Source organism: Prionailurus bengalensis, chromosome X (assembly GCF_016509475.1).
Source record: "Prionailurus bengalensis isolate Pbe53 chromosome X, Fcat_Pben_1.1_paternal_pri, whole genome shotgun sequence".
In the NCBI taxonomy this organism is placed as follows: Eukaryota; Metazoa; Chordata; class Mammalia; order Carnivora; family Felidae; genus Prionailurus; species Prionailurus bengalensis.
This window is the reverse complement of record NC_057361.1, coordinates 116,026,790-116,051,764: the sequence shown is the minus strand read 5'-3', so window position 1 is coordinate 116,051,764 and position 24,975 is coordinate 116,026,790. Positions and strand designations below refer to the sequence as shown.

Below are 24,975 nucleotides of genomic sequence, written 5' to 3'. Positions count from 1 at the left end.
CTCATAGAGAAAGTGGAAGTAAGACGGCTTAGGTGGGGAGGCAGGACGCGAGAAAAGAACTGGAGGAGGGAAAGCCGCGTAGGTGGGAGCGGAGCGAAGCGAGGGTAGTGGGGAGACCCGCGCCTTTGCAGATGAGGAGGGGGCGGTTTTCATAACTAATCCCCCCCCCGCCCTGCCCCGCCCGCCCGGGGTCTCCACGGTGCCCTGCCTGTCTCCACTCCTCGCCGCGAGCCCGGCTCCTCCCCGCCGCGAAGCGGGGAGCCAGGCTGCCTCGCGTGCTCGGGGCGGGCCGGCGGACTGCGCGGTCGTTCCCCAGCCCGGGTGCGGGACGAAAGCGCGGGGCGGAGCGGCTGCCGCGGACCGAGGAGGGGCTGCGAGCGAAGCGGCGCCGCGGACGAGTTAGGGCCGGGGCAGGGGAGTAGTGTGGGGCCGAGGCGAGGTGAGGCGCGGGGTGCCCCGGGAAGGTCCCCCGTGCCCCGAGTGGCGCGGAAGCACGCGGGCTGGCCGGCGGGGAGGGCGGGCGGTGGCGCGGCGCCGGGCAAGAGTGCAGACAGCGGGGTGCCGAGCCCGGCGCGGGCGGAGAGATCGGGGCGCCCCCCTCCCCGCGGGAGGAGCCTAGCGCTCCTCCGCCGTCCCTCCCCCGCGCGCCGGGCTCGCCTTCTCGGCGGGCTACTGCGGGAGCGGCGGGGCCGGGGCCAGAGCAGGGCGAGCGGCGGGGCCGCCGCCCCCGGGACGGGCGGGCCGGGGGCGGGCCGTGAGCGAGGCGGGGCGGGGGCGGGGGGCCGCGGGCGCGAGGGCGCGGGCGGCGGGGCGGGGGGAAGCGCGGAGAGCCTAGGAGGGCAGGCGGTGGTGGGGCTGCCCGCCTCGCCGTCCGCTTCACGCCGCCGGCCCACGCCGCAGTGTGTTTTGTGGACGGCGCCTTCCCAGACAGCCCGGTAGAGCCCAGCTCGGCGCCCGGCAGCCTTCGTCGCGATGTTCCGCCGGAGCTTTAATCGTTTTGTAAGTACACTCGCTGCGGCTCCCCGCGTGCGGTTTGCTTGCTCGCCCGCCCTGCGCCAGGTCCCTCGGAACAATTTTCTGAGGGGGCAATTGCATCTCTGGGAGGCGCCGCCGCCACCCCCTTGTAGATTTTAACTGAACCGCGTTGCCCGGGCGGCCGGGGTGGGGAGGCAGGTAGGGCTCCCGGAGTCCCCCTCCCCCCTGGACCGTTGAACCGGAGCTTCCCGGGGCTGTTGCAAACTCTGTCTCCGACGGGGGGCCGCCCTCGGGCCGGATGGCGGGGGGATCGGCGGGGGGACCGGTCCAGGGGCCCCTCGGTTTGCCAATTAGTCGAAGATGGCGTTTGATTATCAGGGAGGTTGCTTTCTTTTGTTTCCTCTGCCACGAGCACATGGAGGTAAACCCAGACCTGTCACTGTGTCCCAAAAAAAGACCCGGGAGCTGGAGGCGAGGGCAGGACTCAGCCTTGCCCGGGGATCGGCCGGGCGGGGAGGCGGGGGTGGTGGTGGGGGGGGTGCTGCTGACCAGAGGCCGGGCGAACTTTGGAGCTCCAGCCTAAGCCGCTCACCTTGAGGGTGTAATGAAAGCGAAGGCGATTGTCAGGGTGGGCTGGGTGGATGTGGAGCCGCCAGGAGGCTGCTCCGCCGCTCACGGGCGCCGGGTCTGGAGCCTCGCCGCGCCCTGAACGCCCCAGACCCCGAGCCGGTGAGCGAAGGCAGGCTCCAGCTGGACTCCACCGTCCACGTTGAGCCCTCGCCGATCCCCAGAAAAGGGAACTGCGTTTCCGTGGGACTTGGGCATTAGGGGAGAGCGATTTCTGGCTGCTGACTTTTTTGAGTAACCTGTTTACTCCTGGAGAGTACATTCAGCACGGAGCAAAGCAGGGACCATTGACTTCTATGCTGCTATTTGTAGCAACTTCCTTAATTGCAAGATGAGGTGGCGGGAATAGGATTTTATTTCTGCCAACGATGTGAAAGAAAGGGCTTCTCTGTAGATGTTGGTTTTTCAGTCGTTGAGAAAAATGGTTCGGTGCTGTGCGCTCCCACCCACCCCCACGGAAATAGGTGTTTGGAGAACTTGTCGATTCGGCCCTTTTCATGTGATTATTGCAAATCAAAGCATTGCTAACAGTTCTCAGGCGTCGGATGGATTTGCTCTCGTTTTTCTGCGTTTGAAAGTTTCACAAATGTACCCTGGCTAAAAGAAAGAATTGCGGCTCCCTTTTGAGGATATTATCACAGCAGTGCTATATTACTGTTTTTGAAATGTTTACCTCATCCAGAAACATGTCTTATGAAATTGGATCAGATTACCTGTGGCACAGAGCAGTAGAGGTTGTACATACCAAGGATCTTGAAATCTATAGGAATCGGCTTGTGCTGGATGCTTTGCTAAAGCAAGAGGCTAAAATTGGTCTCTCACATTGAGCCCGAGAAGGTACAAGAAGCATTGTACTTCATAGTTCTATTTCACGTACATTCCCGTGATCTTGGAGTGTTGTTTGGGGCCGCCAAAAAGGGAAAGGTGACAGAGAGCTAATTGTGATCTTTGGGAAAGGGTAATCTTTTCACATGGCACTTGTCTGGTGGAAAACAACCGGACCCTGGCTCATAATAAATTCATTAGCTTAAAATTGAGATGTCGACGTGCCCCGTTTGTTACAGGATTTGACCATTTGAAACCGTACGTGGTCGGAAAGCCCCCTTTGCTTTTCTGGTGCTCAGAGTGAACGATCTGCATCGTATGGGAGTCTGGTAATTAAGCAGTGCTGGCCCAGGAAGCTAGGGCATGCAGTAGAATTCGCAGCAGTCGTGCAGTGCCAGCCTGCAGGTTTGAGGCTAGTACTTTGCATCCCCGACCAAGATCTCTGCAGAGAATCACTTACGTTCGCTCACACCGAAATGAGCTTTGACCTCACTGTTCGCCTGAAATAACCCGACTGCTCTCATTTTCCTGCGCAACCATGACTATGGTAAGTCTCGGGAATTTGTACCAGTGCAATAAGCTGGAAGGTTCTCAGGAGTTGTACCTGAGCCCTAGGCCTAGGGCAAGGAATTCATCTGCAAGCCATTGGACCGAATGTGAAATATGCTGTTGAATACTCATTACTAAAGAATGACTTCAGAATTGAGGGGGCATATTTTGTCCTCATCTTTTGCCTGGTAGAGATTATTTGAAGAGCACTCCCATTTAAATCACTAGAAGGCTACAGTTAAAGATTTAGGTTGGACTTGAAGACTTGCACAGCATCGTAGGTATAGTGCAAGTTGTGTGCTGTCTTAGGATCGCTTTTGTATTTCAGACGTGGGGCTCTGAATTCCTTTAAAAATCAAGTGGTATTTTTTGTGTGTACCTATACGTATCTAAAATTGACTTTGAACATGACATAAATTACAGTGGTGTTGATTGTAGTTGTTGGTCACTGAAAATTAGATACGTGTTACGGCTGGGCTTTCCATTTTAAACTTGACACGGGGAGTGAATATTTCTTGGGCGTAGCATCATCTTCTGTGGCTCAGCACTCTTTGCTGAATCGTCTTAAAAATGCCATTTATTTCCCCAGGTTCTCTAGTTTCAAGCTAAAGGAAATCGTACTTCATTGTATTTCTTAAAGACACGGCCTTGACTTCCTTGCCATTAATAATCGACTTATTTTTTTCTGATGAATTATGACTTTCCTTTTGACAGTTTTGAGGTAGAAAGAAATTGGTGGATTTGGTGTAGGATTTTAGGGTTTAGGCATGTAGGGGGTGACTTCAGAGATCTAAGAGTTGGATGTCTGAGTATAATAAAAGCACCACCTGTTCCCAGTGCGACATCTCCATTTTCCAGAAATACAATAAATAAAAGATTACTAGCTTTGTCTATACAGTTTATTTCCTTTAATGGTATGTTCAGTTGGAAGTCTGGACTAGTTGATATTTAGGGGTCAGGGACTTTTATGTTATCCTTCTGTCCTTCATAAATTCCGAGTGATTACCATAGCATTTTCACATGGGTTTAAAGGTTTAATGACAGTCCAAACAACAAGAGTCCCCCCCCCCCTTTTTAAATATTTTATTTTTAAGTAATCTCCACACCCAACATGGGGCTTAAACTCACAACCCCAACCAAGATCAAGAGCCGTGTCCTTCACGACAGAGCCAGCCAGGTGCCCCCCGCCACCACTTTTTTGATATTATTTCATGTTCAAGATTCAAAATAAGACATTGCTTGATGAAGTAGATCCAGGGAGGTTGGCCAAGTAGAGGCTGTCAATTTAGCTTGTCAGAGCAATATTAAACAGGCATGAATTTCTAGGTCATTGATAAATGAAAGCTTAAATTGTGAGTGTGAAATACTGGAAAAAATTTGTCTCTGATTCCAGAAGCTCTCAAACTGCTCTGGTTCCAGGAAGCATGCAGCGTATAGTAATATATCACACAGAAAATGTCGTCGAATCAGTCAAAGAGGCCCAGGACTGGGAAGAAATTAGACTGAATGAGGTAGAATGAAAAATCAAAGACCAAAAATATTAAAAATAATTAATGACATCGGTAGCTAATTTATTATTTTGAGTCCAAGGCAAGGCCAGTCTAGTCAGGCAATATTGGAAGCATTTAATCAATTAATAAAATAATTCAGGTAATTGCTGGTTTTCTTCTCCTCCTTCTTTTTCTTCCTTTTTTTTTTTAGCGAGAAAGTTCTCGGTTTCCTTCTTGAATTATCAGAGTACTAAGCTTTTCTTCCCCCGTTTCACTTTGCTAACAACCTTGGCCTGACATTACTGAGCATGGAAAATAGTGATGAGTTCATTTTATTATGTTTAGAAATTTACCCAAATATGTGTGTTGCAGTATTTTTGCATTCACACCAGCCTTACAAGTAGTCTGTACATCTTGGCCCCTACCAGGTAGTTCCTACAAGGCTGGGTTGTTTTTAATTCCAGTGTAGTCAACATACAGTGTTATATTAGTTTCAGGTGTACAATATAGTGATTCAACTCTTCTACACATTACTCAGTGCTCATCAAGATAAGGGTATTCTTAATCCCCTTCACCCATTTCACCTATCCTTCCCCCCCCCCCCCCCACAGCTGGGTTTAACGGTTGAATTTGACCTTACTAAAAGCAACCTTTTTAATCTTACAATAATTTCCTTTTAACTTGTTTGGCACCCTGGATCAGTTTTTTTAAGAATTAAGCCCTCAAGCCCTAGGGCATCCATTGTGTGTAATAAATTATCTCCTTTGCATGCATTTGGAGATGAGGAATCCCAGAGGAGAAAGGCTGCCTTAACCCAAAAGCTCCTGGGGGTGGGGGGAGGAACAGTTGGCAGTGTGCCAGGTGCATAGTAGGTGTTTGATAAATATTTTTTGAATGAACAGTTTTTATGTGTTTTGCATAAATAATAACTTACTTATAGACAGTGATATTTATAGCAAATTCCTCCTTATGAAGAGTGATTAAAATTTCTGGCAAGGAGCTCCTAAAATCCTTGGAATTTCCTGTGAGGAAAGCAATCAAAGGTATCTTTTGTTATGTTAATGAGGCAACTTCTGGAAAGCACCTCGGGTAGGGGGCCGGTTGCCAGGGGATCCAACCTTGTGATTAGAGGGTCGGAACGTTCAGTCCCGCTCCCAAGAGGGGAGGGAAGAGGGTCTGAAGAGTTCTATCACCACTGGCCAATGGGTTAATGTAGTCCTGCCTCTGTAACGAAGGCTCCGTAAAAACCCAAAAGGACAGGGTTTGGAGACCTTCCGAGTAAGTGAGCATGGGGACAGTGGCTCAGCTGGAGAAGACATGGAAACTCTGCACCCTTTCCCCCAGACCTTGCCCTGTGCTTCTCTTCCCTCCGGCTCTTCCTGAGTTTCGGGCTTTGATAATGTCCCACTAATCTAGTAAGTCAGCGGTTTCTCCGGGTCCTGTGAGTGGCTCTTGGAAATTAACAGAACCTGAGGATCAAGTTGTGGACTTGTGCCTGGTGTCCCGAGACCCAAGGTGAGCCTCCTTGGAACCTCCAGTTTGCACTTGGTTGGTCAGAAGCACAGATGATAATGTGGACTTGAGGTTAGCATCGGAAGTAGGGGGAAGTGTGGGCAAGTCTTAGAGGACCGAGCCCTTAAGTGGGGCGACCCGATGCTACCTCTGGGTAGATACTGCCAGAATTGAGTTGAATTGTAAGACAATCTGAGAATTGCTTGTTGGTGTGGAGGACCCCCCCCATTGGAATTGAGTGATCAGAGCCCACACTTTGGGGTATACCATATACTGATTACCAATTTTCTAAGTATTAGTATAAATACGTCGAATGCCTAAACTATGCAGACCATAGTATAATCTTTCTCAGATGATTATGTCATTTATGATCTTGCAGAGCATTATTTCATTCAACGGATATTCACTGAGCACCTACTATGTGTAGGGCACTATGATAGACCCTGTGGACACATGGGTGAGCTATAGATAACAGAGGATGTGGTGACTGCCCTATCTCTAACACAGTTGTGACATGCCACAAAACTTGCTTCTCACGAATAAGTTACTGTTGTATGCTTTTATTTGTCTTTCCACCATAAATAGAGGGTACAATTACAGCTATTTTCTGGTGGTTTGGATTTCAGACAGAAAGGAATTTGTTGCATTCGACCCTTCAGTATGACCTATGCATGGCAAACTGCTCTTTTGCAAATAGATGCTAGTCTGATTCTGTGTAAGATGGGAAACCTATTTGGGGATGATTCACTATGACTTGAAATAAATACTGTGTATTTATTTGCTGTGATTTATTAAATAGCCTGAAAACAAATTTTGTGCTTTTTTTCCCTGGTCTTTTTATTATTATTATTTTTTTTCTTTTTCTTCAACTTTTTTTTAATTTATTTTATTGTTTGGGACAGAGACAGACAGAGCATGAACGGGGGAGGGGCAGAGAGAGAGGGAGACACAGAATTGGAAACAGGCTCCAGGCTCTGAGCCATCAGCCCAGAGCCCGACACAGGGCTCGAACTCCGGGACCGCGAGATCGTGACCTGGCTGAAGTCGGACGCTTAACCGACCGCGCCACCCAGGCGCCCCAATTATTATTATTATTATTATTATTATTGATTAAACAACATAAAACTCTGAAAGTCTTCTAAATATCTTCTGTAAAGGTTTACTGTTCCTGTTGACGACTGCTCCTAATTCAACCCTTGAGTAGGTGATATTGAGTACCTACATATCAGATGGTTTCCAGTGCTCTTAATGGACTTTGAGCAGAGGTGAGATTTGGGTAGGGGAAGCTGGCCATTTTCATATTGAAAATGAGCTTCTTTCCTCACCCAGGCTACCAGTGAACCACCAGCTGGGCAGTGGATTCTGGGAGGTAAAGGGTGGCCAGTGGCCCCCCTGGAAGAGCCATAATAACTAAATTCCCCGTGTCCGAGTGATACGCAGAGAACTAGGCAATGAGTCAATTCGTATACTGGTTTGTGGGAAAAATCATCAAGGCTGATTGCTTGTCTAACATGGACTGTCAGTTCTCCCCAAGGAGGGTGAAAGCATGGGACACAAAATAAAAATACTATTTTTTTTCCGTTAGGGAGAAGGGTTTCCTGTACATCTGTAGTGCTTTATCTAGATTAATCTTTTGGATGTGGACTTTTGGAGATGGAGAGGAATTTTCTGACTGAGTGGAGGGAGTTTCTGGGCTTCCACAAGTGAATCAGGTGCTGTTTTCAAGTTTACTTCTGTTCACTTAACACTTCCCCTTCTTGGCTTGGTGTGATTGTAAAACAGACATTAGCATGACTGCAGCATCTGTTAAACCACTGCAGTTTAGTGACGAATGAGCACTCAGCACTGCAGGTATGGGTGTGGGGTGCCCTATGCCAGCACGTTGGCAGACAGCCCCTCAATTACCGCAGTGTATGGATGGATTGCTGCTTTGGCTGACTTCTTGATTATCTGGTTTATAGATAATGTTGGACCATGGGCATCGCACATTTAGGAGGTTCATCGGTATTTCTGAAGTACAGATTGTCATTGATTTTTGCCCCATCTTTAATAGACTATAGAAGGATTAGCGAGGCCCATCCTGTTCAAGCAGACATTTGTTTTTGTAGGCTCCTTTATTATATGTTGTCTTAAAGTATTACGGTGGCCGTATTTTTCTAGTCTCTTCTTCGGCAAGTGAAATCAAAAATCCTGGAAAAATCAAAACCGTTTTCTTGATAATGATCTTGCAGCTAGCATAGCATCAAGTAAACAGTAGATGCTCAATAAATACTGGCTGAATTGTTTTGAACTGCAGACACAGCCTGACTCTGTAATGACAGGTGAAAATGATCAGAAAAAAGTAACACTCTCCTACCTGCTTGGAAAGTAATCAGAAAAACTTGAGCGTTTACCAAAAGATTATGTTTAGCACCTTCCCCTTCCTTGGCCATACATAAACAACTAAAATTCTGTACTGTCCTCACCTTCTAAAATTATGAGTAAATTTATATCCTTTTTGTTAAATGCCGTTCACAAGCTTATATTTTCTGTTGCCACCAGCACATCACATCTTTTTTGAAAAACAAAGGTGTAGTGTTAACCCTCCAAGAGCTGTAGATCTCATGCCGTTCCCTGGTACACGTGCATTACTTGAACTCAGGATCTCACTTAGTATTTGGTGCTGGGAATGGAAGATACTTTTCCTGTTTGCACCTCATTGCCATTAGTTGGATGGATACCTGTAGTGAGAAGGCAGAGCAGACCAGAGGAACTGTAGAGTTTGAGGAATTTGGAAGCAGTTTTGTTGTGAAAAGAGCCTCAGCCTTGTTAAAAGGGTGGGTGTGAGTCTTAGTTCCGCCCTTTACTGCCCAGCTTGGGAAATTGGGCACCGTGCTTCATATACCTCAAAATGTTTATCAAGGTGTAGTCTTTGGACTCCTTGCATCAGAATCATCTGGGCTACTCGGGCACCTGGGTGGCTCAGTCCGTTAAGCCTCCGACTTCGGCTCAGGTCATGATCGATCTCACAGTCCATGAGTTCGAGCCCCGCATCGGGCTGTGTGCTGACGGCTCAGAGCCCGGAGCCTGCTTCGGATTCTGTGTCTCCCTCTCTCTCTGCCCCTCCCCCACGCTCGCTCTCTCTCTCTCTCTCTCTCTCTCTCTCAAAAATAAATAAACATAAAAAGAATCATCTGGGCTACCTATTATAAATGGATTCCTAGGACTCAAGCCTATTGAATCTGAGTCTCAGGTCCTACAAAACTGCATTTTTAGCAAGCACTCCAGATGGTTCTGAAATTCACTAAAATGTAAGAGCACTCATGTCATAAACACTGAAATGTGTACATTCTCTGTTCACCTGTCTGAACTTGACTTTTCCTCATCTATAGAATGAACGTAATAATACCTATTTCACAAGGTTGTTGGAAAAATGTTTGGTGCACGATTCCACACTACCAATTGTGTCAGAGGTCCCCAAAACCACTCCCAGGTTTGATGGTTTACTGGCAGAACTCACAGGACTTTGCATATAGTTGTGCTCACAGCTCTGATTTATTAGAGCAAAAGGATACAAAGCAAAGTCAGCAGAGGAAGAAGGTGCATGGGGCCAAGTCTGGAGGAAACCAGGCGCGACTTCCAGCAGTCCTCTCCGCACTGTGGTCACCCGGGTTGTGCTTTAATTCCTCCAGCAGCGGGTTGCGACAACTCGTGTAACATGTTGTCCACCAAGGGAGCTCATTAGAGGCTCAGTGCCCAGGACTTTTATTGGGACCTGGTTATGTAGACCCCCTCTGTCTGGTACTTGCCAAAATTCCAGACTCCCAGAAGGAAAACCGGTATTTAGCATACGCCATATTGTTTGTACCGAGAGTTGAGGCACAGCCAGTTACTCTTACCACTTAGGGTGGTGGGAACCCCAGATCCAAATCGCCGGCTGGGTACCAGCTTTGTAAGCAAGGCTTTTTAAGAATAGCAGTCCCTGGCGTGCAATGGTAACTCTGCTACACATTTATGTTACGAAACGCTGGTAGTTTTCAGTGAAGGCAAATGACTTGCCCACGGCCATTAAGCTAATCAGCAGCAGAATTGAGACCATCTGAGACTCCCGCCGTCGCTACCACCTTTTCTCTGCTGCACACAGCCATGCTCCTGGATTATGGGTCATTCTTTTTCACACCGTTGGTCGCATCCACTTTTTGTCACTTGCAGCAGAAGAGCCGCCTGCCGCTGGTAAATTGATGCGCCCAGTGGGGGAGCCAGGAAGTATTGATGTTTCTGCCAGTTTAGCGTCAACACTTGCTGGTTTCCTCTCTGGAGCATCTCCGAGTTCGTGGATTTTCAGTTTTTCCCGACTTTTGGATTTTTGTTACTACCCACTCCCCTCCTCGTCCCCATTCACTTACCCATAGTCTCAACATTCATTTGCACCATGACTTCATCGCATTCTATACGTGGCCAGCTGTTAGCTCATGGGCAGCTGGGGGGTTGGGGGGGGGGGTAACAATTCCAAAGTGCAGGCATACTGAAGAGTATTTAGTCAAGAATGACCATACAGGAAAAAATGCCAAAAGAAAACAAAAGAGTAACATTCTTGGGTTGATGAATGAATTTTATGGCAATATGTATAAATATTGTTTTATTGCAGGGGTGTTTTTTGAGTGTTACAGTCCTGAAAAACCCCAGGGATATCTCTGGTCATTCTTAAGTTTCAGTCTTTTTTTGCCGTTATCAAAAAAGAAAATTAATCATTCTTTTATGATTTGGGCAAAGAATAAATCAGGAACTCCTACTGAAGTAGTAATCCTACAGATCAACAGGGAGCAGAAGCTAGGAGGGAACTGTCACAAATAAGTAACAGCTGGGTAGAGCAGATTATGTAAGCTACACCTGTTGCGTTAGCAGTGGGAATGTTCTTTAAGCTTCACAATTAACGTAGTTTGCAGTAATATGGATTAAGGTGTCTATGGTATAGTGCACAATTTACTTCGGCTTCTTTTCTGAAAATGTTGCTGTGAATCACAGGCTTCCTTTGAACCCTCATACCCTACTTGTGCTGTAGAAGTATGTGAGGCACAAGCCCTGCCCTCCGGGAGTTTGCAGTCTGTTAGAAGACGGCTTAGGAGACCAGCCTCCTTACGAGGCATTTGGTCATTCATCAGTGCTGTCCTTTTAAGAGGCACACACAGTAAGTGCAGCCGACTTTCGGAGGAGAGCGCTGAATTTCACTCTGGCTGCTGTGGCTGGAGGAGGGATTTATAGAGGAGGTGGCATGTGAACTGGGTGGTAAGGGACCCAGAGGATTGAAGTTCATGGGACTTTAGGGACGGGCGACCTCATTACAGGAAGAGGCAATCATCGGAGCAGTTGGGCCAAGTTATTGCTCGTGGTACCTGGAGCAGCCGAGCCAGTCAGTGCAGAAGGCACAGGTTCCAGCTCCAAATGCTGGAGAAAGACCGAAACCTGGGTTTTTAATGCCTTATGTTTGCTGTGCTGAAATTTAAACTTTAAAAAACGGAAACCTAAAACTGGACATCAGGCAGCTTTCGGTTGTCAAAGCAGTAGCTCTGGGAATCTTCCTGTAGACTCTTCTGAAATCCATGACTCCAGTGATGGTGGTCATCAGTCTTCTGATCTGGTGCGGGAACAATAAGGTAGGAGCTGGGATGGAAGCGTTTGGGGTAATGCTTCAAGACACTGCTTCGTATAGTATATAATTGGTTATTTGTCTTGCTGACATAATGGGTGCACACTTTCAGAAACTTCCTATGTGGAGACATTGCAGTAGGTAGTTTTTTATCTTGAGTACTGGTGGTCATATATAGGCATACCTTGTTTTCTTGTGCTTCGTTTTACTGTGCTTTCCAGATACCGGTGTGTGTGTGTGTGTGTGTGTGTTTTAACAAATGTTTGTTGCAACCCTGTGTTGAGCACGTCTATCAGCACCGCTTTTCCAACAGCATTTGCTCATTTTGTGTCTCTGTGTCCCAGTTTGGTAATTCTCACAATATTTCAAGCTTTTTCATTATTTTTATATTTGTTATGGTGATCTGTGAAGTGATTATGACTGGCTGAAGGCTGAAACGATGGTTAGCGGGTTTTTTTCGCAATAAGGTTTTTTAGCAGCAAAATTTTAAAATGAGGGTAGATGCGTTATTTTTTTTTTTTTAGACAGTGCTGTGGCACACATAACAGCCTGCAGTATTTTTTGAACGTAACTTTTTAAAAAGATTTTTATTTTGAAGTAATCTGTGTACCCAACGCGGGGCGTGAACTCACAACCCCGAGATCAAGAGTCATACGCTGTACTGACTGGGCCAGCCAGGCGCCGCAGTAAACATAACTTTTATATTCACTAGGAAACCAAAAAATTCATGTGACTCACTTTATTGTGCTATTCACTTTATTGTAGTTGTCTGGCACCGACCCTGCAATATTTCCGAGGTATGACCGTATTTAAAAAGCTGGGGATCAGGCCTTGGTCCAGAAGTATGTTCCTTACAGTAACACTTCTATTTCACTGCCACTGGACAACATGACTCTTTTTTTTTTTTTTTTTTTTTTTTTTTTTAGGCAACATGACTCTTAATAGACCTTCAATCTTGACTATATCGTCATGCCTTAATCAGAACATGAATTACATCTTATCTCCTCACAACCAGTGTATCACTACGTGATGCTTTGGGTTTTGTTGTTTTTCTTTTTTTTAATGTCTGCTTATTTGAGAGAGAAGGAGCATGAGCTGGAGAGGGGCAGAGAGAGAGGGAGAGAGACAGTCCCCAGCAGGCACCGTGCCACCAGCGAGCGCGGAGCCGGGTGTAGGGCTCGATCTCACAAACTGCGATCGTGACCTGAGCCAAAATCGGGAGTCAGATGCTTGACCGACCGAGCGACCCAGGCACGCCTCACCCCCGGATGTTGATGCCGCTTTTCTTTTTACCGTCACGACTGCCACGCTAGCCCAAGTCGTCAGCATCTCTCCTCTTTCGTATTTGTTCTTCCTCCGGTCTTCCCCCTTTCAGCAAATGGCCTCATCCCCGGTCCATTCGCTCTCGGGAGAAACCTGGCGGTCATCCTTGATCCGCCTTTCCCTGGATCTCCCACATCTAGCAGCGAATCCAGAATTCTGTTTCTCAGAGGACTCTGAAGTCTGTCCACCTCTCTGCACGTCCACCTCTGCTGCCATCCAGGTCCAAGCTGCCGCTGTCACTTGCCTGGACCATTGCAATAGATGATCTCATCCACCCCTGCCCTCTCCAGTGTATTCTCCACGCGGCACCAGACGGCTCTTTCACAGATGCGTGTCGGAAAGCCTTCAGTGACTTTCCTGTGTCCTCTGGATAAAAATCTGACCAGTATCAGCTTGTACTCTTCTGCACTTTTGTTGTTGTTGTTTGTGTTCACTTTCAGACATTGAGGTATCATAGGGGCGCCTGGGTGGCTCAGTCTGTTGGGCGACTGACTTCGTCTCGGGTCACGATCTCACGGTTCGTGGGTTCGAGCCCCACATCGGGCTCTGTGCTGACAGCTCAGAGCCTGGAGCCTGCTTCCGATTCTGTGTCTCCCTCTCTCTGCACCTCCCCTGCTCGTGCTCTCTTTCTGGCTCTCAAAAATAAATAAATGTTAATAAAAATTTTTTTAAAAAAATAAGTAAATAAAAATTGAGAGATTATTCCCATAGCAAAAAATTCACCATTTTAAAGTGTACACTTAAGTGGGGTTTTTTTGTGTGGGTTTTTTTTTTTTCCCTTCACGTTATTATTTAAATCCCAGGTAGTTAACGTAGAGTGTAATATTAGTTTCAAGTATGGGATTGAGTGATTCATCATTAAATGGTTTTTAGTATATTAACTATTTGGCACAGCCATTACCACAGTCTAATTTCAGAACATTTTTGTCACCCCAACAAGAAACCACGTCCCTATTAGTGCTTAGTCCCCGTCTCTCCCTGCAGGCCCCGGCAACCCTCGCATTTACTTTATCATCACCGGGGATTTGCCTTTTCTGGACATTTCGCGTAAATGGACTCACACGGTATTTGCTCTTTTGTGATTGACTTCTCTCCTTTAGCGTGATGTTCTCAAGGCTTTTAAATCCATGTTGTAGCCTGTATCAGTACTTGATTCTTTTTTCTTTTTTTAAAAAAATATTCTCAAGTTACCTAACAGGCGGTTGTAGTCTTGGCTTCCGGAGTAGATTCCCGGGATTCATCACTAACCTACAACACCCAGTGCTCGTCCCGACAAGTGCCCTCCTCCGTGCCCATCACCCGTTTTCCCCTCTCCCATCAACTCTCAGTTTGTTTGCTGTATTTAAGACCCTCTTATGGTTTGCCCTACTACTTCGTTCTTTTTTATGGCTCAGTGATAGTCCATCGAATGGATGTGCCACATTTTGTTTTTTCCATTGATCAGGTGATGGACGTTTGGATTATTTACACTTTCTGGTTATTGTGAATAATGCCGTGTTGAACATTTTTGTATATGCTTTTGTGTGGGCATATGTTTTCAATTCTCTTGGGTATATACCTAGGAATAGAATTGCTTTGTTATATGGTAATTCTGTGTATAACTTTTTTTTGAGAAACTGCTGAACTTTCCCACAGCCTTCCTCACTTCTTTTTTTTTAAAGAGAAATTATTCTTAAGTTTGTTTGTTTGTTTGTTTATAATCTCTACACCCAACGCGAGGCTTGAACTCACAACCCCGAAATCAGTAGTCGCATGTTCTTCCAACTAGGCCAGCCAGATGCCCCTTCGAAGAGAATTTTGAATTGTGGTAAAAAGCACATAACATAAAATTTAACATCCTAAAGATTTTTTTAAGTGTGTAGTTCAGTCGTGTTAAGTATAATCACGTTGTTTTGCAACTGGTCTACACAACTTTTTCATCTTGCAAAACTGAAACTCTGTGCCCATTAAACAGCGACTCTTCTGTTCCCCTCACTCTTCTCTCCCCCCAAGCCCCTGGCAACCACCATTCTACTTCCTGTTTTATGAATCCAACTACTTTAGATGCCTTTTATAAATGGAGTCATCCTGTATTTTTCTTTTTGTGACTGGCTAATTTCACTTTGCCTAATGTCCCCGAGGTTCATCCATGTCGTAGCATGTGATAGGACTTCTTTTTTAAGGCTCTCTCTATATATACCACATTTTGTTCACCCATCCATCCATCCACTGATGGATATTTGGGTCGCTTCCACCTTTTGACTATTGCGAATAACGTGGCTGTTAACAAAGGTGTGCAAATATCTCTTCCAGATGATGATTTTAAGTAGAAGAGAGAAACAAATAGAATTGCTGGATCATATGGTGGTTTTATGTTTAATTTTGTGAGGCGCCTCTGAACAGTTTTCCATAGTAGCTGAAGGATTCCATCTTCTCCCCTTCCTAGCCAACGCTGTTTTGTTATAGGAGCCAGCCATTTTAATTGGCGTGCGGTGATAGTTCATTGTGGTTTAGATTTGCATTTCTCAGATGATGAGTCAAGCGAAGCATCTTTTCACATGCTTTCGGCCATTTGTATATCATTGGAGAAATGTCTATTCCAAGTGGTTTGCCAATTTTTTATTGAGTTATTTGGGTTTTTGTTGTTCGGTTGTAGCTGTTCTTTATATATTCTAGATACTAACCCTTTATCCGGTACGTGGTTTCCAGATATGTTCTTTTATTCCATAGATTGCCTTTTTACTTTGTTGATTGTTTCCTTTGAGGCATAGAAGTTTTTAAACTTGATACCCCCGTTGTCTTTTGGCTTTTGTTTTTTTTTTTTTTTTTTAATTTTTTTTTTCGACGTTTATTTATTTTTGGGACAGAGAGAGACAGAGCACGAACGGGGGAGGGGCAGAGAGAGAGACACACACAGAATCGGAAACAGGCTCCAGGCTCTGAGCCATCAGCCCAGAGCCCGATGCGGGGCTCAAACTCACGGACCGCAAGATCGTGACCTGGCTGAAGTCGGACACTTAACCGACTGCGCCACCCCGGTGCCCCTTGGCTTTTGTTTCTTGTGCTTTTTAGCGATATATCTAAGAAGTAATTACCAAATCCAGTGGGTCATGAAGCTTTTCCCCTGTTTTCTTCTAGGATTTTTATCGTTTCAGGTCTTACATTTGGGTTTTTGATCCAGTTTACATTGGCTTTTGTATATGGTGTAAGGGAAAGATCCAATTTCATTCTTTTGCATGTGGACATCCAGTTTTTCCAGGGCCCTTTGTGGAAAAGACTGTCTTTTCCTCATTGAGAGGCCTTGGCATCTTTCTCGCAGTTTGTTTTTTTTTGTGTTTTTGTTTTTTTTTTTAAGATTTTATTTTCAAGTAACCTCTGTACCCAGTGTGGGGATCAAATCCACAACTCCAAGATCAAGAGTTGCCTGCTCTTGTGACTGAGCCAGCCAGGTGCCCCTTGAAGATCATTTTGACCATATACATGAGGGTTTATTTCTGGACTCTCTTCTATTCTCTTGGCCTGTATGTCTGTCTCTATGCCTGTACTACCCTGTTTTGATTACTGTAGCTTTGTAGTGTGTCTTGAAATCACAAAATACGAGACCTCCTCCAGCCGTCGTCTTTTTCAAGATTGTTTTGGCTATCCAGGGTCCCTTGAGGTCCTGTATGGATCTTTGGATGGATTTTTCAATTTCCTCACAAAATAGTCCTCATTTTTTGTGTCCTGTCTGCCACAGGATCCTGTCTGGTAAGCTGCCCTGTGGCAGTCATTTGCCTCCATTCTTATTCCTCTGCCAGAGCTCAGCTTAATCATCACTTCCCCAAGGAAGCCGCCCCTGTCCTTCCCTCAGACAACGCCTGCTTTCCGGGTTCGGAGCATTATGAGCCTTTCCTTTATACTCATGTCACAGTTGACTTTGCATCTGCGCATTAAACTCGTTTGCTCACTTACATAGTATCGACCTTCCCTCTACAGAGGAAATTTCCTGAAGGGGAGAACTGTGACCGTCTTCGCTTATTGGTGTGTCACTAATGCCTCAGTGCCTGGTTTAAGCCCTTAATACGCGAGGATGGGAGTAACCTCATCATATTTATATGGATCAAAATTTGAAATGGGTTTTCTTCATGATTTTTTTTTTTGTATTTTTCATTTTACCCTTAGTATAGGCATTTGTGTTCTGTTAGGCTGTGTGCAGAGATAATTATTCAGGTCAGTGCCTTGAATTACTGATCCTTGGCTTCATATATGTTGCGGGTTTGTGGAATTTAGTTGTTAAGTTGTCTGTGTCTTCTTATTATAATAACAGCTAAAAACAGAGTGCTAAGTTCCTGGCATTGTTTTAAGTGCTTTACAAGCATTAGTTCGTTATATGCATTTGCTTACCGTGGATAGGGTTTTCCAGAATCAGTAGGCTCTGTGTGTGTGTTTACATATATGTAAATACCTATGTATTTAATGTTCGCTGTTATGTATGTATGTAAATAAGCTTCCTCGTGTATGTGTGTGTGTAAAACTTCATGTATGTGTGTGTATATATATACATATAAACTTATTTGAAGGAAATGACTCATGATTATGGAGGTTGACAAATCCTGAGACCTGCAGTTAGCAAGCTGGAGACCCAAGAGAGCCAATGGCGTGAAGTCCAAGTGGGAAGGCCTGAGAACCAGGAGAGCTGATGATGTAAGTTCCAATCCAAGAGCCAGCATTCCAGTTCGAGTCCAAAGGCAGGTGAAATCAATGCCCCAGCTCCAAGGGCTATTAGACAGGAGTTCCCCTTTACTGGAGGAAAGTCAGTCTTTTTTTGTTGTCTTCAGGCTTTCAGCTGATTGGGTGAAGTCCGCTAGCCTTACGGGGGACAGTCTGCTTTACTCTGTCTGCCAATGCGGATGTTCATCCCGTCCGGAAATACCCTCACGGACACACCTAGAATAATGTTTGACCAAATATCGGGGCCCTGCGTGGCCCGGTCAAGAGAAGGCATAAAATTAACCGTCACACTTACTTCCTAGGATCATGTGCAGATGAATGAACAATCTAAAGTGTACAGAGATCAGGAATAGAAGACCTTACCGTAAGTAACTAGTTTGCTAGACTTTCTGTCTCTAAAATGAGGGGCTTGGACTGCTACACGGTCTGTAACGGCTCAGCGAGTCCTAGAGACCATCCAGTTCTCCAGCCTCTTCATTTTACAGCGGAGGAAGTGGACGGAGAGGACAAATGGCTTGTCCCAGACTATTCAGCGAATGGGAGTTCAGAGATAGGGAACCCTGCGCTCAGCTCTGTTACGTACGTCCTCCGTTTCCTCTTCTGTGAATTGTGAGGGCTCTTGGGTCATCTATATTTAAGTTCTCTTCTATTTCTATAATTTTGTAGTATTTGTTTTAGGCTTCACCGTCAAGCAGTGGAATGTTTTTTACTGTTTACTATTGGGCTGTTTATCAGCGTTACTCCTCAGGTCTCCATCTCTTGGTTGTTCATTTGACTGTACTCTACCCCAAACTTCGGTCTCTTTAATGAGTGCAGGCTAAATTGTCTATACTTTGAATAGGCACAATGACAACCTTCAGGCTGTTCATGCTGTTCATTGTCTTTTAACAGTGGTTGTACTTTTTAGTTTTACACCGACCCGAATGATGGAGGGTCACATGTAGGCCTGTGCCTGTGTTGGTGTTATGTTCTAGAACTCAACTCAACTCTGATTACGTTGACCTCTTAGCTGACAGCTCTAATGGAGGAGAGCATTTCTGGTGATGCTAAAATATGATGGGTAAGCTTCATGGGGAGCACCACCCCTGTTTTCTTTGCCAGTGGCCTCCTGGCATTATTTCCCGAAGACCCTCTTGCTCCTCTGTACTTACGAACACAATTAGCTGCACCATGGTAGATAGAGAGGCAAGCCCTCGGATTGCCTGAGTGACAGCAGCTGGGAGACAATAGGAGGCAATGGGTAGACATTTCATAGGTATAAATTCTAGAACCAGTAGTGTGATGGAGTAGAATTTGGTGCTTGCTCTGTTTTTTATAGCCAGTGATTCAACCAGAGGATAACACCAATAGCAAGGGAGCGGTTTCATGAAATGGAATTCTGTAAATCTATTTTAAGAGTCATAATCACTTGTTAATTTAGGTCAGACCCTAGACATTGATGGAAAGTATCAGAATATATATCCGTTTTGAAATACAAGGCAGTGTGATTAAACTCTTCTTGTGCAAAAGTAGACATATTACACGTGACCTACCAAAGGTACAAGTGAAAGCCATGTAATCATTATAAAATCAAATGAAATCAATCAAAAGACGTTAAGAGATTTATAGGATACATGTTGGGAAGGAATAATTTAAGTCATGAAATTCATGTTGCATCAACAATTGTTCCCAATAGACACCTAGTATGGTGGAGGTCGTTTCCAGTCTCATGCTGGGAACGTTTCTGTTACGGTGCCTCCACTCACCAGCTTCATAGCTTTAGGAAAATCACTTCGATGCTACAGAAATCATCTTTGTAAAGTGGAGTATTTAGTGCATACAGAATATAAAACATATGCATAAGAGTAAGATGAATACCTATGCACCTACCACCTAGCTTGAGAATTAAACCACCACCAGTATAATTCTGCCTGGGTTACTCTCCTGTCTCATCCCTCTGCCTCCCCTCCACTCTGCAACAATTAACTTTAGTTCTGGGTCATTCCATTGCTTTAAAAAACAGTTTTAACACAAACATATGCAAACCTAGATAATCCATTTTTGTTTTCTTATTTTGAGCTTTACGTAAACGGTATGCTGGGTTTTTTTTTCTTAATATTGTATTGCTAAGATTCCTTATAAGGTTTTATTTAGCTATAGTCCATTCATTGTTGCTGCAGAATAATACTCATTTGGAAATATACCAGAATTTATTCATTCTTTTGTCAGTGAACCTTTAGGTTGTTTGTAGGTGTTGGGTTTTTTTGTTTTTTTGTTTTTTCCTGTTATGATGAGAAAATATGTGTCTTGGGGCACCTGGGTGGCTCATTTGGTTAAGTACCCAATTCTCAGTTTTGGCTCAGGTCATGATCTCACGGTTCATGAGTTCAAGCCCCACGCCGGGCTCCATGCTGATGATGTGGAACCTGCTTGGGATTCTCTCACTCTTCCTCTCTCTCTCTCTCCGCCCCTCCCCTGTGCGTTCTCTCTCTCTCTCAAAATAAATAAAGGAAAAAAAAGAAAATATGTGTCTTTTGGTGTATATTTATGATGGGATTTTTCCGCTGTGAGTCCGTATGTGTATGTACAGGCTTCACACATACGGGTACAAACACATGGGCATAAATATATGACATACACTATTAATGACAGTCTTGAAATGTGCAGCTGTACAAGAAGAGGTGAAATTGTTCTCCAAAGTGGTTTAGCCAATACGCACTCTCATTAGCAATGTGTGAATTCCTGTTGCTTCATATTTTTCAATACTTGGTATTGTCTGACTTCTTTTGGCCAAGTCTTTGATTGCTAACGAAGTCGAGCATCTTTGCATATGTTTAAGGGCCATTTAATGTTTCCCTTAATACTTATTTATGTCTTTTGACTGTTTTCTCTTGCGTTGTTCATCTTTCTTCAGACCGATTTAGAATTATGAGTCCTTTTGACATCCAGGGCATTAATCCTTTGTTGGTTATATTTGTTGCAGATACCGTCTCGGTGACTTGTCCTTTTCCCATTTTGTTTGGTGTCTTTTTGATAAACAAGTTCCTAATTTTAATGTAGTTAAAATTCCAGTCTCTTCCTTTCCAGTTAGTGCTGTATGTATCTTGTTTAAGCAATCCTTGGCTATGCCAAAATTGGAAAGCTAGTCTCTCCCTTTTTGTAAAAGTTTGAAAACTTGGCAGGTTATTATTGTGAGTGTCCTTTTTCAGATCTTTAAAAGGCAGGGGCATGAACTAGGTTTTCTGTAGCAACCTTTTACTCCTTGACACCGTGACCTGAAGTAGATTGTGCGGCCACGTACTTGTATTTTCAGAGATTGCAGTGTGTGTGATGTAGTAATCTTTCCCACTCTGAAGTTTCACGTTCAGTCCTACTTCTCTTTCTCTCATTTCCCCAGCCTCTTCCTTCCTGTTTTCTTCAGACATGTAACCAGTTGAATTCTGCAGCATCCTAGAGTTTCTGTGTTGAAGCGGCATTTTAAAATTGAAATGGTCTCAAATGTTTATTTTGAGAGAGAGAGAGTGGGAGCAGGGAAGAGGGGCATGTGGGGAGAGAGAGAGAGAGAGAGAGAATGAGAATGAGAATGAGAATCTCAAGCAGGCTCCGTGCCCAGCACAGAGTCTGACGCGGGGCTCGATCTCGGGACCATGAGATCATGACCCGAGCTGAAATCAGGAGTTGGACACTTAACTGACTGCGCCGCCTGGGCGCCCTAGAATTGACGTGTGTATTGAGAAAATTGCAGCTATGTGTGCAGTTGTGAGAAATAACAGAGCGCTCCTGTGTGCCCTTCACCCACTTTCTCCCCAGGGTGACGTCTTTCAAAACTAGTATACTGTCGAAACCACCAATCTTAATCAGATTTCTCAAGTTATCCTTGTATTCGTGTGCGTGGGTGTGTGTGTGGGTGGTGGGTGGGTCTGTACAGCTTTATCCCATGTATAGGTTTGCAGATCCGCACCACCGACAAGATACAGAGGGGAACCGTGCCTCCGTTGGCCGGTGCTCCTCCAGTTCTGGAGGGCCACCTCTGGTTACGTAGTCCAGAAGCAAATTGATGAGCTGAAACGACCTGAAATATTAGAGGAACCTTGGTCCTTGGGACTGAGGTCCTGAGAGACCAGTTGACATGCTCCCAAAATATAATCATTTATTTTGAATTGTGTAGGTCCATGCGAACCTGCATTTGACATCCTGGTGAGGGCTGCTCTTGGTCTGTCATGCCAGCACGAGTCCCTTCAAATTCCACCTGGTCGATAGCAACTAAAAACTTGTCGTGGAAAGGAGGAATGATGATCCTTCTAACACTCAAAAGCATGCCAGAATGTGTACTGGTTTATATCCCCATAAATAGAAACTTGGGTTATTGTCAGGCTAGTAGTCAAGGACGTTTGAAGACCGCCTTTATGGAGAGTTTTTAACTCCTGTCTGCCTCAAAATATTTAAAGCCACTCAGTATCTTCAGTGCATTCATTCATTCACCCTTCCATTGACTTCTTATGGCTGGCCGGGCACCATGCTAAAGAGGAACTGAGTGGTGGGTGAAAACAAGCGGTTCATGTCCTTATGGAGCTTGTAATCTAAGTTACAATTTAAAAAGAAGCCAACAAATATTATACTGACTCATTTTCATAAGTTAGGAGTAAAATGAATAGAAACAGATGACAGAATCGGGGTCTGTTTTCGATAAGAGTAGCCAGCAAGTTCCGTCTGAGGAGACAGCATTTGCACAGACAACTGGAGGAATGAGGGACTCTTTCTACAAAGGGGCTTGGGAGTAGGACTTAGAACCAGCTTGTTCAAAGGCCCTGAGGTGGGCGAGGGCCAGGCACGTTGGGAACCTGAAAGGAGGCTCATGGGGGTACAGGGCGCACCCAGTGGAGGAGTGGGGTGATGGGAGTGAGTGGGGTATAGAGGAACTTCCGGGTCACTGTCTTGGGAGCAATTTGAATCTTGTAATCTGAACTTCTTGAAGCCGTCCGTGAAGGTGACTGGGAGATGTGGAAGGGTGATGATGATAGAGTTGTCTGTTTAATCAGCTATATTTACTCTGTATCTATATAGAGGACTCTACCAAGTGTCCGGTACTGTTCTAGCTAGTAATGAACTGGTGAGCAAAACAGACAAAAACATCCGCCCCTCCCCTCCCCCCCTGCCACGGGGCTTACGTTTTATTATTTTTTAAAGATTTTATTGTATTTTTTATGTAATCTCTACCCCCAGTATGGGGCTCGAACTCATGACCCCAAGATCAAGAGTCGCGTGTTCTACCGACTGAGCCAGCCAGGCACCTCTGACCTTCCTTACATTTTAATGTGGGAGGGTGTTCTTAGGGCAAAGGGTAAACTGATGTAACGGCTCCAAACTACAGTGGCCAGAAAAGGCAAGTGTTTGTTTCTCTGGCACGTAATAGCCCGGAGCAAAGAGCCAGCCTCTGTTCTGGGAGGGAATGGGGTGGTTTTGCCTTCGTCCGCAGTGGATTTTCAAGTTCCAGCCAGCTAGAAGGCAAGAGGGGGTTCAGTGCAAGTTTCTGTAGGAAAATGACCAAGAAGTTTCACAGGTCACTATTGCACACATACCTTTGGAGAAATCTTTTTCGTACGGTCCTCCCTAGCCACAAGGGAGACGGGGAAATGCCGTTTCTAGCTGAAAACGCAGGTGCTCGGGAAGACAACCGAGAGGATAACCAGTAGGCAGGGAAACAGACCATGAACAAACAAGATAAATCATTGTAACGTCGTGTATGCTCGTGATGGGTGGTAAAGGGGAAATAAAGCAGGGAAGGGATGGGGAGTATCGGGGTAGAGGTGGCGATTTTTCAGAGGGTGACAAAGGAAAGCCTCACCGAAAAGGTTCCATTTGAATAAAGCCCTCCCTGACTGACGCCCGTGAGCAAGAAATACCATTCTGCATTGTTACCAGGCCTACTGTGCGGGAGGGCTGGTTTTAACGTGTTTGAATCTCAGACCCTGTCTGAAAGTAGTTAGTAGAAAGGCACCGTCCTACCACAGTTGACTTAGAGCAAGCAGTGCTAGGAGGCCCTCACCAGTGAACGCTGGATGGGTGGGTTCTAATGCTAGGGCCTGGACCCAGGCATTTGTCACAGATTTGGGACTGCGGGATTTTGTCTCTTCGAAAGATGCTAAGCTTAGCTCCCTAAGAGAGAAGGTACTAAGGTCCCTCCCTTTGCAACACTCACTTTAAGAGTGTTGCACAGGGGCGCCTGGGTGGCTCAGTCGGTTAAGCATCTGACTTCGGCTCAGGTTAGCGCGGTTTGTGGGTTCGAGCCCGGCGTCGGGCTCTGTGCCGACAGCTCGGAGCCTGGAGCCTGCTTCGGATCCTGTGTCTCTTTCTCTCTCTGCCCCTCCCCCACTTGTGCTCTCTCTCTGTCTCTCAAAAATAAATAAATGTAAAAAAAAAATTAAGGATATGGTGACATTAAAAACAATGGAGGGGCGCCTGGGTTGGCTTAGTTGGTTAAGTATCTGACTTCGGCTTAGGTCATGATCTCACAGTTTGTGAGTTCGAGCCCCACATCAGGCTCTCTGCTCTCAGAGCAGAGCCTACCTCAGATCCTCTGTCCTCCTCTCTCTCTGCCCCTCCCCTGCTTTCACACATGCGCGCGCTCTCTCTCTCTCTCTCTCTCTCTCTCTCTCTGTCAAAAATAAACATTAAAAACATTTTAAAAGGAATATTTTCATGTTCACCACTGGTCATCCAAATATTGCTTCGTTTTCTTCTAGTTATGGAAAGCAATACTTTACAACCCTTCACTATTTTAATTCTATTCCACTACTGACTTAAGTATATTTCAATGTAAAATACACAGTGAACACCTTTTTCTACTCCTCTGCACCATTTTTTAAAGGGCAACCCATTTGGTCAATGGGACAAAAGAAAAGGATTTTCTGCCTGTTTTTTCTCTACTCCCCTTCCCACCTCCAGCACCCCTACATTTCAGTACATAGATGCCTCTAAGATTTCTTACTGTTGTAGTAATTATCTTTCATTAGGGAACTTCGAGTTTAGAAAAAGAGAATGAGGCACATAGAAGATGTGACGAAAATACCAGGCAGAAAGTGATAAATGCCATGCGAAAGCTAAAAATTAGATGTTCTTCCAAATGAGATAAGTAATTCTGTCAGTCTTTGCTTCCACAACAGTGAAAGGAGACCATAAGGTTACTTTGAGCTTCATATATAACGCTCTCAAAGGAAATTTTTCCTTCTTGGAAAAGAGAAGCATCTGACCTGTCATCCTCCTGTTTATTTTCGTGAGTCTTTTCCTACGCACAGAGAAAACCTCAAGTCAGACTGGAAAAGCACCACTGACAACTGCACTGCATTTTACAGTCTTAGAAGCTACCCTGGATTCTTCCCT

General features: G+C 45.3%; 1 protein-coding gene across 6 annotated transcripts in view; it reads left to right on the top strand.

The window, feature by feature from the left end:
- The first annotated feature begins 778 nt into the window (after window positions 1-778).
- ATP11C (ATPase phospholipid transporting 11C) overlaps window positions 779-24,975 on the top strand; it is a 172,102-nt gene continuing 147,905 nt past the window's right edge. For 4 of the 6 annotated variants that reach the window (XM_043570515.1, XM_043570517.1, XM_043570519.1 and 1 more), the window contains exon 1: window positions 792-999. In XM_043570515.1, coding sequence (XP_043426450.1) covers window positions 973-999 — 27 coding nt within the window. In that variant the 5' untranslated portion in view covers window positions 792-972. Of the gene's footprint in view, window positions 1,000-24,975 lie in introns of all 6 variants that reach the window. The other 2 variants (XM_043570518.1, XM_043570522.1) reach the window with 2 other exon arrangements.